General features: G+C 35.8%; 1 protein-coding gene across 2 annotated transcripts in view; it reads left to right on the top strand.

Annotated features, from left to right (window-relative positions):
* LOC149812999 (Nodulin MtN21 /EamA-like transporter family protein) overlaps positions 1-18,499 on the top strand; it is a 103,702-nt gene that overhangs the window by 73,880 nt on the left and 11,323 nt on the right. The window contains exons 7-9 of one of the 2 annotated variants that reach the window (XM_089991752.1): positions 15,583-15,649; positions 16,648-16,719; positions 16,915-16,951. In XM_089991752.1, the coding sequence (XP_089847878.1) occupies positions 15,583-15,649; positions 16,648-16,719; positions 16,915-16,951 (176 nt within the window). Of the gene's footprint in view, positions 1-15,582; positions 15,650-16,647; positions 16,720-16,914; positions 16,981-18,499 lie in introns of both variants that reach the window. The other variant, XM_089991751.1, reaches the window with a different exon arrangement.

Raw genomic sequence — 18,499 nt, 5'->3', positions numbered from 1 at the left:
CCGAGCCACATGATGTTACCTATCAGCAGCATGTTGCTGCCACATGATGTTAACAGCATGCTATTGCTGCACAAGTACACAACAATGGACTGCCCTGAACAGCCACAAAAAAACAATGTTTCATAGTGTTGACAACATGTCAACATAAAGACATCAAAATTGTTTTGATGTCATTCAACGTGACAACTTTAGCACACTTTAAAATCAATCCTCTAACAGGAAAGATAGTGATAAAGAAACATTTTTTTTTTGCTTTCATAACAATCCATCAATATAACATGTAGGCAACTCGACTGATATCGATATACATTTTTCAGATTAAAACAAATATGAACCAAAATACATATTTATCAGATTTGAAGCATGAATCAACTATATATATATATATATATTGACTGACTTGCAAATAAATGTATAAATTCAAGTTTACAAACATGATCAACATTCTGATTGTATATGCATGCACATATATAAATCAACTCGTAAAATCAACAAACAGAATTTTAGACATATTTTTTGACATGGTTCATGCTCATGGACTCGATAACTATAAATACACAGGGCAAATTTATAAATCAAGAAATCAATACATAAAAATACGTAAATCTAAATCATTATCCATGAAATCCACAACTAACAAATACATGATCAAATTTCTTGAAATTGATAACTAAACATATACATGAAAACATCATTTAATGCATGTACACATACATATTTTTAATCCAAATTTTCCTTTTTCCTTCTAGACTTACACATGAACCTGATTTAAGCATCTTTCTTCTTGTGAGAACCTAGAGAGAAACCCGTACCCTATGTCACACGGACTCGGCTAAGGAGGTGCCGCACCCGAGTCGACACGCCCCGACACGGGTGCGGCTTCGGACTCGGCCCGGACTCGGTCAATGCCGAATCGGACTCGGTCAACGAGTCCAGGCCGAGTCCGACCACATTTTGGACTCGGTCAACTTTGACCGAGTCCAAAAATGTCCCTAAAAAACCAATTTTATATATTTTTTATTTAAATATATATATATATAAAAAGAGTCACAGTGCTGTGACAGTGCTGCAGTCACATACTGTGACTGTGCTGCAGTCACAGACTGTGACTGTGCACAGTCACAGACTGCACACTGTGCACAGTCACAGACTGTGCACATTCACAATGCTGTGGACTGTGCCTGTGCCTTTGACTGTGCACAGTCACAGTCTACAGACTGTGCTGTGGCATTTTAAAAATAAAATAAAATTATATATATATATATATATAATTTTATTATATATATATATATATATATATATATATATATATATTTGCCGAGTCCCCGTGTTCAAAAATTTTAAAATTGTGTCGCACCCGTGTCGCACCCGCACCTGCACCCATGTGATAGCTGAAATGAAATGGGGATCTTCGAAACACGAGCTTAGATTAACAAGAGCAAGTGTCAAGAATGACACTAAAGCATAACCCTTAAAAAGGGTATAACTGGAAACAAAATAAAAATAAAAATGTATTCTTTATTGATATGAAAAACCAATTGCTTAAGAAGCATTGGAGTAAAATACAAGAGGGGTTGCACCCCTTTATATACACAGCTGAAAGAGGACTCAATAGAGCTGTTGGGCACAGTCCAACAGCTCTATTGCTAGTCAAGTCTGGACAGGACTTGACTAGCAACAGTCATTCTAGTTCAAACTGAACTAGATGACATAAAGACAAAAAATAAAAATAAAGGAAATAAATTACAGAAATGAAAGAAATGAAAAATGTATTTATATATATATATATAATATAATATTATTATATATACATATATGTACAGTTTTACATTTTAACACTCCCCCTCAAACTTACGGTACAATGAGCGAAAGTTTGTCTAAGAGAAAGTGAAATCGGGGAGCAGCGAGAGGCTTTGTAAAGAAGTCTGCTAACTGATATTCTGAAGTGACATATGGCAGATCAATTATCCCGTGTAGATATTCCTCTCTGACGTAGTGACAATCCATTTCGATGTGTTTGGTGCGTTCGTGGAATGTTCTGTTACTGGCAATGTAGATCGCACTTTTGTTGTCACAACACATTTGTGAAGCCTTTGTTGCTTCAACTCCCATGTCAGCAAGCAGTCGTCGGAGCCAAACTACTTCCATGGTCGTGGTTGCCATGGCTCTGTATTCAGCTTCGGTGGATGAGAGTGATACCTTCTGCTGCTTTTTACACCTCCACGAGATTAATGATTCCCCCAAAAAGACACAAAAGCCAGTGGTTGAGTGTCTGTTATTGGGATCACCTCCCCAATCAGCATCAGTATATGCAATTAAATCAAGAGAAGAGGAGGAAGATAAGAAAAGTCCTCGTGAAAGAGAGGACTTGATGTATCTGATAATACGCATGACTGCTCCCATATGAACAGAAGTTGGAGCATGTTGAAATTGACTTGCTGTATGAACAACATGTGCTATATCTGGTCTGGTAATGGATAGATAGGAAAGTGCCCCGACAAGCTGTCTGTAAGGAGTAGGGTCTGCAAGAAGTTCTCCATCATTAATCTTCATTTTAACATTAACAACTTCTGGAGTGTCGACTTTCTTATCATCAGTAATACCAGACCTGAAAACAATATCAAAAGCAAATTTAGTCTGAGATAATAAATATCCTCTAGGAGAATAAGCAACTTCAATGCCTAAAAAATATCTCAACAAGCCCAAATCAGTCATTTCAAAATGAGATTTAAGAAGTGTTTTGATTATTTCAACTCCCTGTTTATCGCTTCCGGTGATGATCATATCATCCACATAGAGAAGAAGCACAATGATCCCTGCATCAGAATTCTTAATAAACAAAGCAGTGTCAGTTAAACAGAATTGAAAACCAATATCAATCATAACACGACTAAACCTATCATACCAAGCTTTTGGTGCTTGTTTAAGTCTATAAAAAGCTTTTTCTAAGCGAAGGACTTTACCCTTAGGAATACTTAGACCAGGAGGGGGTTCCATATATACTTCTTCAACTAGCTTTTCATTTAAAAAAGCATTTTTGACATCCATTTGAAAAATAGACCATTTTTTGATAGAAGGTAAGGCAATTAAGGTTCGGACAGTAGTCATACGAGCCACCGGAGCAAAGGTTTCTTCATAATCAATCCCATATTCTTGGGCATAACCTTTGGCTACTAAACGGGCTTTATATCTTTCAAGAGTACCATCACTCTTGGTTTTAATTTTATAAACCCATCGACATCCTATAGTTTTCTTCCCTGAAGGAAGATCTTGAATATTCCATGTAAAAGCCTTTTCAAGTGCATCTAATTCAGCTTTCATGGCTTCTATCCATTTGATATCATTTTTTGCTTGAAAATATGTGGATGGTTCTTCATATGAGTGAATTAATGCAATAACTGCCCTATATGTGGGTGAGAAAGACTCGTTCGATACAAACTTTCCTGGAGGCCTCGAGATTCGGGTTGATTGTCTAGTTGGAATGTTAGAATATTTCTCAAGTGCACATGGAGGATTAGACTCTTGTCGCCTGGAATATTGAATACTAGTATCTCTATGAACTTCTTCATTTTCAACATTAAGATCAATAATTCTTTGAGCATCATCAAAGTTACAGTCAAGGTCATATTCATCATATGTTGATGTTAGATCTAGCAAAAAGGAGTACTCAGCGACGTCTTTTAATTTTCTAAAATCAAAGAAGCTCTCTTTTTCAAGAAAGGAAACATTTCTAGACACATATAGTTTATTATTTTTGAAGTCAAAACATCTATAACCTTTCTGGTTTTCAGCATATCCTAAAAAGGCACAGGGAATCGCACGAGGGGAAAGTTTATCATTTTTGTCAGTAAATATGAAACATTTGCACCCAAATATTCTTAGTCTAGAGTAGTTTGGAGAAATGTTCATAAGTTTTTCAATGGGAGTGATATTTTGTAACGAAGAAGATGGCATCTTATTAATTAGATAGGTGGCAGTTAAGGCAGCTTCTGCCCAAAAGTCTTTCGGGACTTGATTTGCTATTAATAAAATCCTAGTGGTTTCTATAATATGGCGATGTTTTCGTTCTGCCAGTCCATTTTGTTGAGGTGTATAAAGACAAGATCTTTGATGTGTGATGCCATGCAATTTAAGATAATTTTGAAAATCTGTGGATAAAAACTCTCCCCCTGAATCTGTGCGAAAAATAGTAATATCATTTTGAAACTTGTTTTTAACCATATTATGAAAAGTTTGAAAGTATGAAAATACTTCAGACTTATGTTTGAGAAAGTAGATCCACGTATGTCGGGAGAAATCATCGACAAAAATAACATAGTAAACAAATCCTCCTTTAGAAATTACTGGTGCAGGACACCAAACATCCGAGTGTATTAATTCAAGTGGTCTTGAAGAGAAAAAGGTTCTGTTCTGAAATGGTAATCTTTTCATTTTGCCGAGAATACAATCTTTACAATCAAATGATTCAGAGTTACAAAATTTCCCTAGATTTGGAAAATGTTGGATTTTGGCTATATGTGAGTGACCAAGTCTCTTATGCCACAGTTCCAACTCTATTTTTTGAATATTATAACAAAAAGCTTTCTTCGGCATTTCCAAAAAATCCATGTAATAGAGTCCTCCTTCTCTATGGCCTTCCCCAATCAGCTTGCCTGACTGGCGATCCTGTACCCAACAACCATGAGAAGAAAAAGAAATATTACACCCATAATCAGAAATTTGAGATACAGATAAAAGATTTAAATTTAATTTGGGAACATGTCTAATTTCTGGAATAAAAAATTTTTTTGTTTTATAAATTTTTTCAAAATTTCCTATTCCTTCTATTTCAAGAGAAGTCCCATCAGCAGTAAAGACCTTTGACACACTTGTTTTATTTTTAACACATTTGGATAAACTTTGATAATTTGGGGTCATATGAAAAGATGCACCAGAGTCAAGAAGCCAAGAAATTTTACCTAGATCAGAAAAAGATGAGGCTGCTGCACCGGTTGAAGCTTCAGATGAGGAAGAGGCACCTTTGATGAGAGGCTGAAGAATCTCCATTCGTTGTGTCAGGGAAACTGGTGCATCCTGATCTTTAGGCTCCGATCCAGCAATTGCAGCTCTTTTTTCTCTCAGCTCCTTAAGTTTGGGACATTGTGGCCTGTAGTGTCCCGGTTCATGACAGTGATGACAAATAACTTTCTTCTTATCATAGTCACCATTTTGTCGGTTAAAGTGAGGAGGCCTATATGATCGAACATGATTCCCTGGTCTAGACACAGCTAAAACGGAATCATCTTCAATTTTTAAAGAACCTTTCCGGAGACGATTTTCTTCCATTGTTAACTCTTCAATAGTTTCAACAATAGAAGAAATTTTCCCCCGGTGAAGTAGGGCCGATTTAGTGGTTTCAAATTTCGGGCTTAATCCAGTGATAAACTGGTAAAAATGTTCAGCATCGAGTTGTTTCTGACGAAGCTCGATGTCTTCGGCACAATGCCACTTTGGTTCTAAAAGGGAAAGTTCTTCCCAAAGTTCGGACAACCCATTGTAATATTCACGAATAGTTTTGTCTCCTTGTGTCATCATTCGAACTTTTTCTTGGAGGTTGCACACGTGTGCAATATCTTTAAGGGAATACATATTCTTAAGGTATTCCCATGCCTTATCGGCATGATCAAATTTGGCAAGACTTGAGCATTTTTTAATGTCAACGCTATTGATAAGCCATGACATTATCTTCGCATGAGATATTCTCCATTCTTTCCATTTCTTCTCGTATGAGCCAATAGCCTTGATTTTCTCTTCTTCCGATAGAGGGACCTCTTTATCTCCCTCCTTTTTAGTAAGAGATAGCTTAGGTTCCGAATCAAAACCATCCACAATCCCCAATAAGCCTTTTCCCCATATATGATGCTTCATGATTGAAGCCCATGTTACATAGTTCGTATCGCTTAGTTTCATAGGCATGATGGTGACTTTATCATTGTCATCCATTGATTACAAGGAGAGAAAGAATAGGGATAAAAGAGAAACAAGAAGGAAAATGAAAAAGAAAGAAAAAAAAACAATACAACAAGATGTGAAATCTTCTCCAATGAAGTGATAAAACACTTCTGTTCAAGTGGCGAACACTTTTGCAAACGGGCACGGAAACCGAGGCAGCTTTTCCTCAAGATTTAGTACTTCCGCGGCTCTGATACCATGAAATGAAATGGGGATCTTCGAAACACGAGCTTAGATTAACAAGAGCAAGTGTCAAGAATGACACTAAAGCATAACCCTTAAAAAGGGTATAAGTGGAAACAAAATAAAAATAAAAATGTATTCTTTATTGATATGAAAAACCAATTGCTTAAGAAGCATTGGAGTTAAATACAAGAGGGGCTGCACCCCTTTATATACACAACTGAAAGAGGACTCAATAGAGCTGTTGGGCACAATCCAACAACTCTATTTAGAGCTGTTGGAATGTGTCAGTCCAACAGCTCTATTGCTAGTCAAGTCTGGACAGGACTTGACTAGCAACAGTCATTCTAGTTCAAACTGAACTAGATGACATAAAGACAAAAAATAAAAATAAAGGAAACAAATTACAGAAATGAAAGAAATGAAAAATGTATTTATATATATATAATAATATAATATTATTATATATACATATATGTACAGTTTTACATTTTAACAATAGCCCGTACCTTAGTTGGAACCAAAAACCAGACTAGAGAATCGTCAGATAAAGGGTGGAAATGACCGATCGGTTCCTCCTTCCACTTATTCTTCTTCTTTTTTTCTTTCCTCTTTTTTTTTTCTCTTTCTTTCTTTTCTTCCTTCTCTCTCTAGAAAACGAAATCTAGAGAGTGACGAGTTAGACCCTTTTATAATTTTTTTTTAGGATCCTCAAGATAGAGGGTGATGTTCCCTCTAGATTCCTTTCTATAGAGGATAGAGTTCTACAACATGTAGAACTCTATATCTCTCTAACTACTCCTACTCATCCTCTTATTATCTCTTATATTTTATTTTTATTTATTTTTTAACTAATTTTGGATCTATCTAGAACACCTATCTAGGTAGAGTTCTACTCCATGTAGAACTTCACCTTATCCAATAAATAAAATTTCAAAATTCAATTAATTATTTAATATTAAAATATTAAATAATTAAATTTTAGAATATTTTAGAGGGTGTCTCCCCCCTTTGGCAGTCCTCTCAACATGAAATTCTTACTCAATTTAACCTTAGATTGAATTTAAAGTTTTAAATTGGTTATTCTTGTATTTCGGATCTGGATCAGGATCTAATATCCAAATCCATATCCATATCCAATTCTGGACCAGATCCTAGTTGATATGGGTCTTGGATTGGGTTCAATTCCATATCAACTCGGATCAAACAAATCGAATCGGATCCAATCCAGAAAATGATAAAAATAGAGGCGGGTCATTTTTGAAAAATGCGATTTTTGGGCCAATCGTAACCCGATTTCAGAAAAACGAAATATTGATGTTCTCAGAATTACGACACGCATCTAATGGTATACTTACCTGATTTTTGCCTCTAAATTTCACCTGAATTTAACTTGAATTGCGCTTGATTTTAAAGGTTAAAAACAAAGTTTCTCAAATATTATTCTCTTCATTTTGGTCTTGTCAGTGGGCCTTGGGCCACACTCAGACCCAACTGACGTTACCTATAATTGAGGATATTTTCTATGATTTTTATCAACTTTATAAAACGCTTAGCCAAAATTTCAGAATTTAAAATTATGAAAAAGCACATGATATTACATGGGGAGAATATAAAAAATTGTAGGGTATTTCGGAAAACGTGACAAATTACCTGTATAGTACGGTCATTTCCCATTCAGTATATTGATCCTGACCAGGGGTGTGTTCACAGCCCTAGTTGTATTTATTCTCGGTGACCATATTGATCTGTACACAATAGGTCACAAAGTCACATATTGATTGGTGATTGAATAGGCAGGTCACTAAAATCTTTAGTTTGACAAGAACATGGGATGGCTAAGTCTCCAAAAAAGTTAATTCCAGCACTATGTAATGATGAATGAATCACTGGTGATAGAGAAGTTTCACTAACATAGGAAGTATTAAGAAGGAAAAAATCAATGAAATGTACAAGTACAATAATACACATCGATCGGTGATTGAATAGGCAGGTCACTGTAAAACCTTTTAGTTCGAATCCCAAACATGTTTTCATCTTTAGAAAAAAAAGACAAGCACATGGGATGGCTAAGTCTCTGGAAAAGTTATTTCCAGTACTATGTAATGATTGAATCACTGGGGATAAAGAAGTTTCATTAAACATTGGAAGTACTAAGAAGGAAAAAAAATAAATGAAATGTACAATAATATTAGGTTATTGCAAGTCTATGTCAAATATGAAAAAACAAAAGTACCCTAAACAAAATATATGCTACTATTAACAGTCTATGTTCTGTGACATGAAAATACAAGATCGATCTGGTTTTCCAAATTTGAATTTGCAGAAATTCGGAATGTGCAATTGTAAAGCCATATATTACTATATACCTCTCATCTTGAAAACCGAATAGCAGGTTATCTATTCAAGTTTTAAAGATGTCTAGATGATAACTCTGCTTGAATAAAAAAAATTCACCACATTGAAATATTGTCATAACCAATTTGCTACTGGTGTAAAATCTGATCCTCAGTTGTGTGCATGTGCCACATTGGTTCTGAAATGAAATGGGGATCTTCGAAACACGAGCTTAGATTAACAAGAGCAAGTGTCAAGAATGACACTAAAGCATAACCCTTAAAAAGGGTATAACTGGAAACAAAATAAAAATAAAAATGTATTCTTTATTGATATGAAAAACCAATTGCTTAAGAAGCATTGGAGTTAAATACAAGAGGGGCTGCACCCCTTTATATACACCCCTGAAAGAGGACTCAATAGAGCTGTTGGGCACAGTCCAACAGCTCTATTTAGAGCTGTTGGAATGTGTCAGTCCAACAGCTCTATTGCTAGTCAAGTCTGGACAGGACTTGACTAGCAACAGTCATTCTAGTTCAAACTGAACTAGATGACATAAAGACAAAAAATAAAAATAAAGGAAAAAAATTACAGAAATGAAAGAAATGAAAAATGTATTTATATATATATATATATATATATAATATAATATTATTATATATACATATATGTACAGTTTTACATTTTAACACTCCCCCTCAAACTTACGGTACAATGAGCGAAAGTTTGTCTAAGAGAAAGTGAAATCGGGGAGCAGCGAGAGGCTTTGTAAAGAAGTCTGCTAACTGATATTCTGAAGTGACATATGACAGATCAATTATCCCGTGTAGATATTCCTCTCTGACGTAGTGACAATCCATTTCGATGTGTTTGGTGCGTTCGTGGAATGTTCTGTTACTGGCAATGTAGATCGCACTTTTGTTGTCACAACACATTTGTGAAGCCTTTGTTGCTTCAACTCCCATGTCAGCAAGCAGTCGTCGGAGCCAAACTACTTCCATGGTCGTGGTTGCCATGGCTCTGTATTCAGCTTCGGTGGATGAGAGAGATACCTTCTGCTGCTTTTTACACCTCCACGAGATTAATGATTCCCCTAAAAAGACACAAAAGCCAGTGGTTGAGTGTCTGTTATTGGGATCACCTCCCCAATCAGCATCAGTATATGCAATTAAATCAAGAGAAGAGGAGGAAGATAAGAAAAGTCCTCGTGAAAGAGAGGACTTGATGTATCTGATAATACGCATGACTGCTCCCATATGAATAGAAGTAGGAGCATGTTGAAATTGACTTGTTGTATGAACAGCATGTGCTATATCTGGTCTGGTAATGGATAGATAGGAAAGTGCCCCGACAAGTTGTCTGTAAGGAGTAGGGTCTGCAAGAAGTTCTCCATCATCAATCTTCATTTTAACATTAACAACTTCTGGAGTGTCGACTTTCTTATCATCAGTAATACCAGACCTGAAAACAATATCAAAAGCAAATTTAGTCTGAGATAATAAATATCCTCTAGGAGAATAAGCAACTTCAATGCCTAAAAAATATCTCAACAAGCCCAAATCAGTCATTTCAAAATGAGATTTAAGAAGTGTTTTGATTGTTTCAACTCCCCGTTTATCGCTTCCGGTGATGCTCATATCATCCACATAGAGAAGAAGCACAATGATCCCTGCATCAGAATTCTTAATAAACAAAGCAGTGTCAGTTAAACAGAATTGAAAACCAATATCAATCATAACACGACTAAACCTATCATACCAAGCTTTTGGTGCTTGTTTAAGTCCATAAAGAGCTTTTTCTAAGCGAAGGACTTTACCCTTAGGAATACTTAGACCAGGAGGGGGTTCCATATATACTTCTTCAACTAGCTTTCCATTTAAAAAGCATTTTTGACATCCATTTGAAAAATAGACCATTTTTTGATAGAAGCTAAGGCAATTAAGGTTCGGACAGTAGTCATACGAGCCACCGGAGCAAATGTTTCTTCATAATCAATCCCATATTCTTGGGCATAACCTTTGGCTACTAAACGGGCTTTATATCTTTCAAGAGTACCATCACTCTTGGTTTTAATTTTATAAACCCATCGACATCCTATAGTTTTCTTCCCTGGAGGAAGATCTTGAATATTCCATGTAGAAGCCTTTTCAAGTGCATCTAATTCAGCTTTCATGGCTTCTATCCATTTGATATCATTTTTTGCTTGAAAATATGTGGATGGTTCTTCATATGAGTGAATTAATGCAATAACTGACCTATATGTGGGTGAGAAAGACTCGTATGATACAAACTTTCTTGGAGGCCTCGAGATTCGGGTTGATTGTCTAGTTGGAATGTTAGAATATTTCTCAAGTGCACATGGAGGATTAGACTCTTGTCGCCTGGAATATTGAATACTAGTATCTCTATGAACTTCTTCATTTTCAACATTAAGATCAATAATTCTTTGATCATCATCAAAGTTACAGTCAAGGTCATATTCATTAGATGTTGATGTTAGATCTAGCAAAAAGGAGTACTCAGTGACGTCTTTTAATTTTCTAAAATCAAAGAAGCTCTCCTTTTCAAGAAAGGAAACATTTCTAGACACATATAGTTTATTATTTTTGAAGTCAAAACATCTATAACCTTTTTGGTTTTCACCATATCCTAAAAAGGCACAGAGAATCGCACGAGGGGAAAGTTTATCATTTTTGTCAGTAAATATGAAACATTTGCACCCAAATATTCTTAGTCTAGAGTAGTCTGGAGATATGTTCATAAGTTTTTCAATGGGAGTGATATTTTGTAACGAAGAAGATGGCATCCTATTAATGAGATATGTGGCAGTTAAGGCAGCTTCTGCCTAAAAGTCTTTCGGGACTTTATTTGTTATTAATAAAGTCCTAGTGGTTTCTATAATATGGCGATGTTTTCGTTCTGCCAGTCTATTTTGTTGAGGTATATAAGGACAAGATCTTTGATGTGCGATGCCATGCAATTTAAGATAATTTTGAAAATCTGTGGATAAGAACTCTCCCCCTGAATCTGTGCGAAAAATAGTAATATCATTTTGAAACTTGTTTTTAACCATATTATGAAAAGTTTGAAAGTATGAAAATACTTCAGACTTATGTTTGAGAAAGTAGATCCACGTATGTCGGGAGAAATCATCGACAAAAATAACATAGTAAACAAATCCTCCTTTAGAAATTACTGGTGCAGGACCCCAAACATCCGAGTGTATTAATTCAAGTGGTCTTGAAGAGAAAAAGGTTCTGTTCTGAAATTGTAATCTTTTCATTTTGCCGAGAATACAATCTTTACAATCAAATGATTCAGAGTTACAAAATTTCCCTAGATTTGGAAAATGTTGGATTTTGGCTATATGTGGGTGACCAAGTCTCTTATGCCACAGTTCCAACTCTATTTTTTGAATATTATAACAAAAAGCTTTCTTCGGCATTTCCAAAAAATCCATGTAATAGAGTCCTCCTTCTCTATGGCCTTCCCCAATCAGCTTGCCTGACTGGCGATCCTGTACCCAACAACCATGAGAAGAAAAAGAAATATTACACCCATAATCAGAAATTTGAGATACAGATAAAAGATTTAAATTTAATTTGGGAACATGTCTAATTTCTGGAATAATTTTTTTTTTGTTTTATAAATTTTTTCGAAATTTCCTATTCCTTCTATTTCAAGAGAAGTCCCATCAGCAGTAAAGACCTTTGACACACTTGTTTTATTTTTAACACATTTGGATAGACTTTGATTATTTGGGGTCATATGAAAAGATGCACCAGAGTCAAGAAGCCAAGAAATTTTACCTAGATCAGAAAAAGATGAGGCTGCTGCGCCGGTTGAAGCTTCAGATGAGGAAGAGGCACCTTTGATGAGAGGCTGAAAAATCTCCATTAGTTGGGCCAGGGAAACTGGTGCATCCTGATCTTTAGGCTCCGATCCAAGAATTGCAACTCTTTTTTCTCTCAGCTCCTTAAGTTTGGGACATTGTGGCCTATAGTGTCCCGGTTTATGACAGTGATGACAAATAACTTTCTTCTTATCATAGTCACCATTTTGTCGGTTAAAGTGAGGAGGCCTATATGATCGAACATGATTCCCTGGTCTAGACACGGCTAAAACGGAATCATCTTCAATTTTTAAAGAACCTTTCCGGAGACGATTTTCTTCCATTGTTAACTCTTCAATAGTTTCAACAATAGAAGGAATTTTTCCCCGGTGAAGTAGGGCCGATTTAGTGGTTTCAAATTCCGGCCTTAATCCAGTGATAAACTGGTAAAAATGTTCGGCATCGAGTTGTTTCTGACGAAGCTCGATGTCTTCGGCACAATGCCACTTTGGTTCTAAAAGGGAAAGTTCTTCCCAAAGTTCGGACAACCCATTGTAATATTCACGAATAGTTTTGTCTCCTTGTGTCATCATTCGAACTTTTTCTTGGAGGTTGCACACGTGTGCAATATCTTTAAGAGAATACATATTCTTAAGGTATTCCCATGCCTTATCGGCATGATCAAATTTGGCAAGACTTGAGCATTTTTTAATGTCAACGCTATTGATAAGCCATGACATTATCTTCGCATGAGATATTCTCCATTCTTTCCATTTCTTCTCGTATGAGCCAATAGCCTTGATTTTCTCTTCTTCCGATAGAGGGACCTCTTTATCTCCCTCCTTTTTAGTAAGAGATAGCTTAGGTTCCGAATCGGAACCATCCACAATCCCCCATAAGCCTTTTCCCCATATATGGTGCTTCATGATTGAAGCCCATGTTACATAGTTCGTATCGCTTAGTTTCATAGGCATGATGGTGACTTTATCATTGTCATCCATCGATTACAAGGAGAGAAAGAATAGGGATAGAAGAGAAACAAGAAGGAAAATGAAAAAGAAAGAAAAAAAACAATACAACAAGATGTGAAATCTTCTCCAATGAAGTGATAAAACACTTCTGTTCAAGTGGCGAACACTTTTGCAAACGGGCACGGAAACCGAGGCAGCTTTTCCTCAAGATTTAGTACTTCCGCGGCTCTGATACCATGAAATGAAATGGGGATCTTCGAAACACGAGCTTAGATTAACAAGAGCAAGTGTCAAGAATGACACTAAAGCATAACCCTTAAAAATGGTATAACTGGAAACAAAATAAAAATAAAAATGTATTCTTTATTGATATGAAAAACCAATTGCTTAAGAAGCATTGGAGTTAAATACAAGAGGGGCTGCACCCCTTTATATACACAGCTGAAAGAGGACTCAATAGAGCTGTTGGGCACAGTCCAACAACTCTATTTAGAGCTGTTGGAATGTGTCAGTCCAACAGCTCTATTGCTAGTCAAGTCTGGACAGGACTTGACTAGCAACAGTCATTCTAGTTCAAACTGAACTAGATGACATAAAGACAAAAAATAAAAATAAAGGAAAAAAATTACAGAAAAGAAAGAAATGAAAAATGTATTTATATATATATAATAATAATATAATATTATTATATATACATATATGTACAGTTTTACATTTTAACAGGTTCCACACCATTTGTCACAGATGAGTTAATTATTGAGGTTGCAAAATCCGATGTTGGCATTGAAATTTGTTATGAAAAATATAACTTGACCCCTTTTACGCTAGCCTTGATGGGACATCATTGGCCAATTCCTCACTGCTCTATGACTGCCGCATACAAGAACTTCATTTTCCTTAATTGACATTGATCTAGCCCATGTATTTGACTCAAATCCCACATTGTTGAAATTATAAACAGAAGGGGATAGATTGCAGAAAATCTAAAATAATGCTATTTTATAAAAAATATACCTGGATGCCTCAGGAGGAAAACTTCGAGTAATAACCATGGTTACATCATTTCACTGCCCCATTGAGAAAATTTGATTAACTATCATCTATCTATCATTTGAAACCTTCTTAGAAATTCTTCGTTTACTATTTTTATTATATTTCTGAGAAAAAAAAAACACAGATCTTGTTCTTCTGTCATGGGCCCTCCCAAGACCATGGTCCTCAAAAATAAAATTGATGACGACCATCTTCCTCTCACATGTACCCACTCTCAAGACCAAGGTTTTCAGACTAGGAAGTGGAAGCAGGAAACAATATAGGAAGCGGAAGCGGGAAGCAATGCATTTTAAAATGTATAGGAAGTGAGAAGCGAGAAATAAAAAAAGCAATATGAGAATTGAATGAAAATCAAATTGGAATGCAAATAAAAACTAAAATAAAAGTGACTATTCTTAAATTTCATGATTTTCTAGTGTAAGAATTAAATTTTTAACAAAATCTAAAAAAGATGACTGCCAATTTAGAGAAAGCACATGAAAATGAGTGTGAGGAAACACATAAAAAACATGAAAAGTAGAGTGAGAAAACATATAAGAGGAACAAATAAAGCATGTGGAAAGCATAGGAGTAGCATGGGAGAATCGATATTCTCATCAAGTTCTAGAAGCGAGGAGTATCACGCTTCCGAAGTGAGCTTGCGGGAAGCGGGATTCCCCCCTATCTAAGAAGCTTCCGGTAACTCTGCTCAACACCATGGTCCTCTCTACTCCATGAAATTTCCAACCAATGGACACAATGACTGAACATTTTTTTAATTTTCTAAAGCTACCATAGGTGCTTTGAACATGGCCAACCATACCTTGCATTCATGTGTGACTTTGGCTTCAGCTAGTACTGGATATAACAAATGTAGTTTCCAGCATGCATTTCATAGACTACAGGTCTCAACAAGGATGAAACACTTGAATGTACAAAAACAAATATTTTTGAAACAAGCTTTTTGAGTAAGTTAATAATTACTTTCACAATCAAACAATTGGAAGCACTTGAGAAGTTTTTTTTTGTGAATCTGATTTTGACCCTAATAGTTTTGTGAAATATGTTAATTTCCTTATCATAAGATATGGTCATACTGGATGTGCATTGTACACCATCATCTGTTACTTTCTTCATAAAAATGTACAAGGTGGGCATAGATATGCATGCCATTTGGATAAGGTCATAGTGTACATGTGAAGTATATCTGGATGAAGCTTATTTTTCCTTTTGCAGGGGAACTGTTTTTGCTTTCGCTGGTTTCGCAACTCCTGTTGCTGCATTATTTGCGCTTATATTTCAGGTAAAGTATGAAAAATAAATAATCTTAACTGATTTATAAATGGATGCATGATAACAGTATATGTGGGAAGTGGGCCAGCCAACTCATGGATTTCTGTGGCCCCAATCTGACCTAATTTACTGAGGCCTAGTCCTGGGCTAATATTTAACGTACTGAGCTTGGGCTTGGATACATAAAAAATTGAATAGGCTCAGCTTTCTTCGAATGTGGCACCTGTTAATAGTGTAGGTTAGCCTGATTTTGGGATGCACTGCGATTGTGTTTGGTTTTAGCCCTGCATGAGCTAGGCCCTCAGCTCTGATTGCGCCTGGCTTTCCCCTCAGGAGGGAAGGGAAGGGATGCTGGCCAGAGGCCCTTTTCTATATCTTGGCATGCACAGTTATATTTCTCTCCAGAGATTGACTTTGTGGTGGCTCATGAAGGTGGTGGTGGAACTCATGGTTTTACTTTCTACAATCTGTTGCCTCTTGTTCTGTTTAGTGGTGGGTGGTGTCACCACCATTCACAAAATCATCTTATTCTCTCTTTTTCCTTGATACATGTCTTTTCCATGATATGATTTTCTTCTTTCTTGCTCCAGAAGTATGTGGATACATAAATGTGCTTTGTCATTTGTTTTCTTTCTTGGCCATGCATACATTTGCATAAATATATGGATGTGTGCATTCTTTGTCTAGAAAATTTGAAAAGTAAAGAAGATATAGGTGCATGTGAGCGTGTATCTTATTTTATTTGTTACTGAAGCATTTCTGTATTTCTGCTACTTAATTATGATTTTGCATCAAAATGGTTTCAATACTGAGGTCATTATAAAAGTATTTGCTGCAGAATCATCACGGTAACTTGTTCAATTTTTCTTGCATATTTTGTTGCATCTGCACTGAATATTCGGTGGATTGAACTAGTCTCTCCAAGTGGATCAACATAAAGAGTAAACAGTGATTGTTTTGCTTAAATTTTGCGACTTTCGATATGTTTTATGTTTCTTTATATTTCAGGAAATTGTAATTCCAGATCTTGGATCTTTTCTTCTCATGATTGTGCTTGGCATTTTAGCATTCTTTGCAGAGGTAAACTTTATTCTTTTTCTTTCCTTTTCTTGGGTTTCAGTTATTATCTGTACGAGTTTATTTTCAAGTGCCATCTAAATGCTTTACTGAAGACATGCATTTGTCATGATTTCTTCTATTTTTCTTACACTGGGACTTGTAATATCACATGAAATTCTACAATATTGATATGCTCATTTGCTTTTGTGTTTACAGGTATTTCTTGCACGTGGTCTTCAGATTGAAAAAACAAGTAAAGTAACTAATGTTCAGTACATTGAGGTCATTTTCCTTTCATTAAAGAATCTTTTATGGTTTCAGCAGAAGTTATGTGATGCTATTTTTTCTCAGGAGTGGAAATATTTTTTCCTCTTATGCAAATGTTGTTTTTTTCTTTTATGAAATTATTATTATTATTATTATTTTTATTTAGTTACAAGGAGAAACCCAATACCTGGGAACAGTTAGATCAAAGATCGACCCTAGGGGGAAACCTATATGGCTAGGACCCTCGTCCATAGGGATTATGCTGGGTTTCGGCTTGTGCAGGGAGGTGACGCCCACATGGATTGAACCTTAACCACTCGTATGATAGCCACAGCCCATCTCCATTATGCGAACCCACCTTGGGGCATGGAAATATTATTTATATGCTCATGCATGAGAACTTGTTTGGAAGTGCTATTTTAAGAGTTGTCTTTTTCTTATTTTTTGTGCTTATTTCAATTTTGTAATTATTATAAATCCAAGTATAATAGCAATCTAGAGGTTAGTGATGGCGTTTTGGAGGAAAAAGTTGGTGGGGAAGCTTCTAGAGGCCAGTTAGGCTAAATGGAGGGCTAGGATTAAGTGTGGATGGAGATGGATGGTGTAGATGTAAAGTTTATTCTCCTAACTCAAGAAGGATCTAAGGCTAAGAAGCCAATTTCCCCAATTAGAGGTGAGGATCCTCCCAAAGAATATATATATATATACATATATATAGCTCAATTTGAATGGTTCCAAGATAATGATCTACATTAAGCATCCACCTATTTATAGAGAAGTGGGCTGAGCATGGATCATGGATCCTATCTCGTATGGGATCCAAGACAAGACAAGGTAGATCCCACAATAACCCAATTACAAGTAAACCCATGGCCAATTACAAAAAGGAGACCCGATATACAAAGTAAGAGACCCAATTACAAGCAATTCAGATCCAAAAAACAAAGAGAGCCCAACCAATACACACCGCCTCACTAGATCCGTTGAGATATGGTAGTGTATGTATCAAAGTATCAGTTTTAAGCTTGCATAATTTCCAGCAAATTCAGCCTTTGCATGGCCTATACACAGAAAACGATAGATCAGCTGGATGGGAAAGATGCGGTCTCAGGTTTGAACCCTACAAGAGCTATCCCCCAAATTGCCTATCAAAAAAGGAAAAAAAAAACTAATAGCACATTCCTAGAAAAGGTTATGTATACATTAAGGTGTATTTCTCATATTTCTGTTAATCACCCAACTAGTTTTCATAATATCAAGAGAGAAAAAACCCAAGTAAAAGTCTGATGTATCAGAAGAGTGGCAATATTTAACTTTACATTATCTTTTGCAATTAAAAATAAACACATTCATCGTCTATGCAACCAAGTTTTCTGTTACGAGGTTTCAAAACCTACTGGAGAACCATCTATGCATATACCATCTAGCAAGATTTGATCTTAGTAGGCATATAATCTTGAATACCTTTGGGATTTAGTAAAGTTTGACTTTCATGTACTTTCAGATTTGAACAATACAGTAATATTCTTTGTTG

This window comes from Nuphar pumila, chromosome 16 (assembly GCF_984573655.1).
Source record: "Nuphar pumila chromosome 16, dmNupPumi1.hap1.1, whole genome shotgun sequence".
In the NCBI taxonomy this organism is placed as follows: domain Eukaryota; kingdom Viridiplantae; phylum Streptophyta; class Magnoliopsida; order Nymphaeales; family Nymphaeaceae; genus Nuphar; species Nuphar pumila.
The sequence above is the reverse complement of the archived record's forward strand: the minus strand, read 5'-3'. Positions and strand labels throughout refer to the sequence as shown.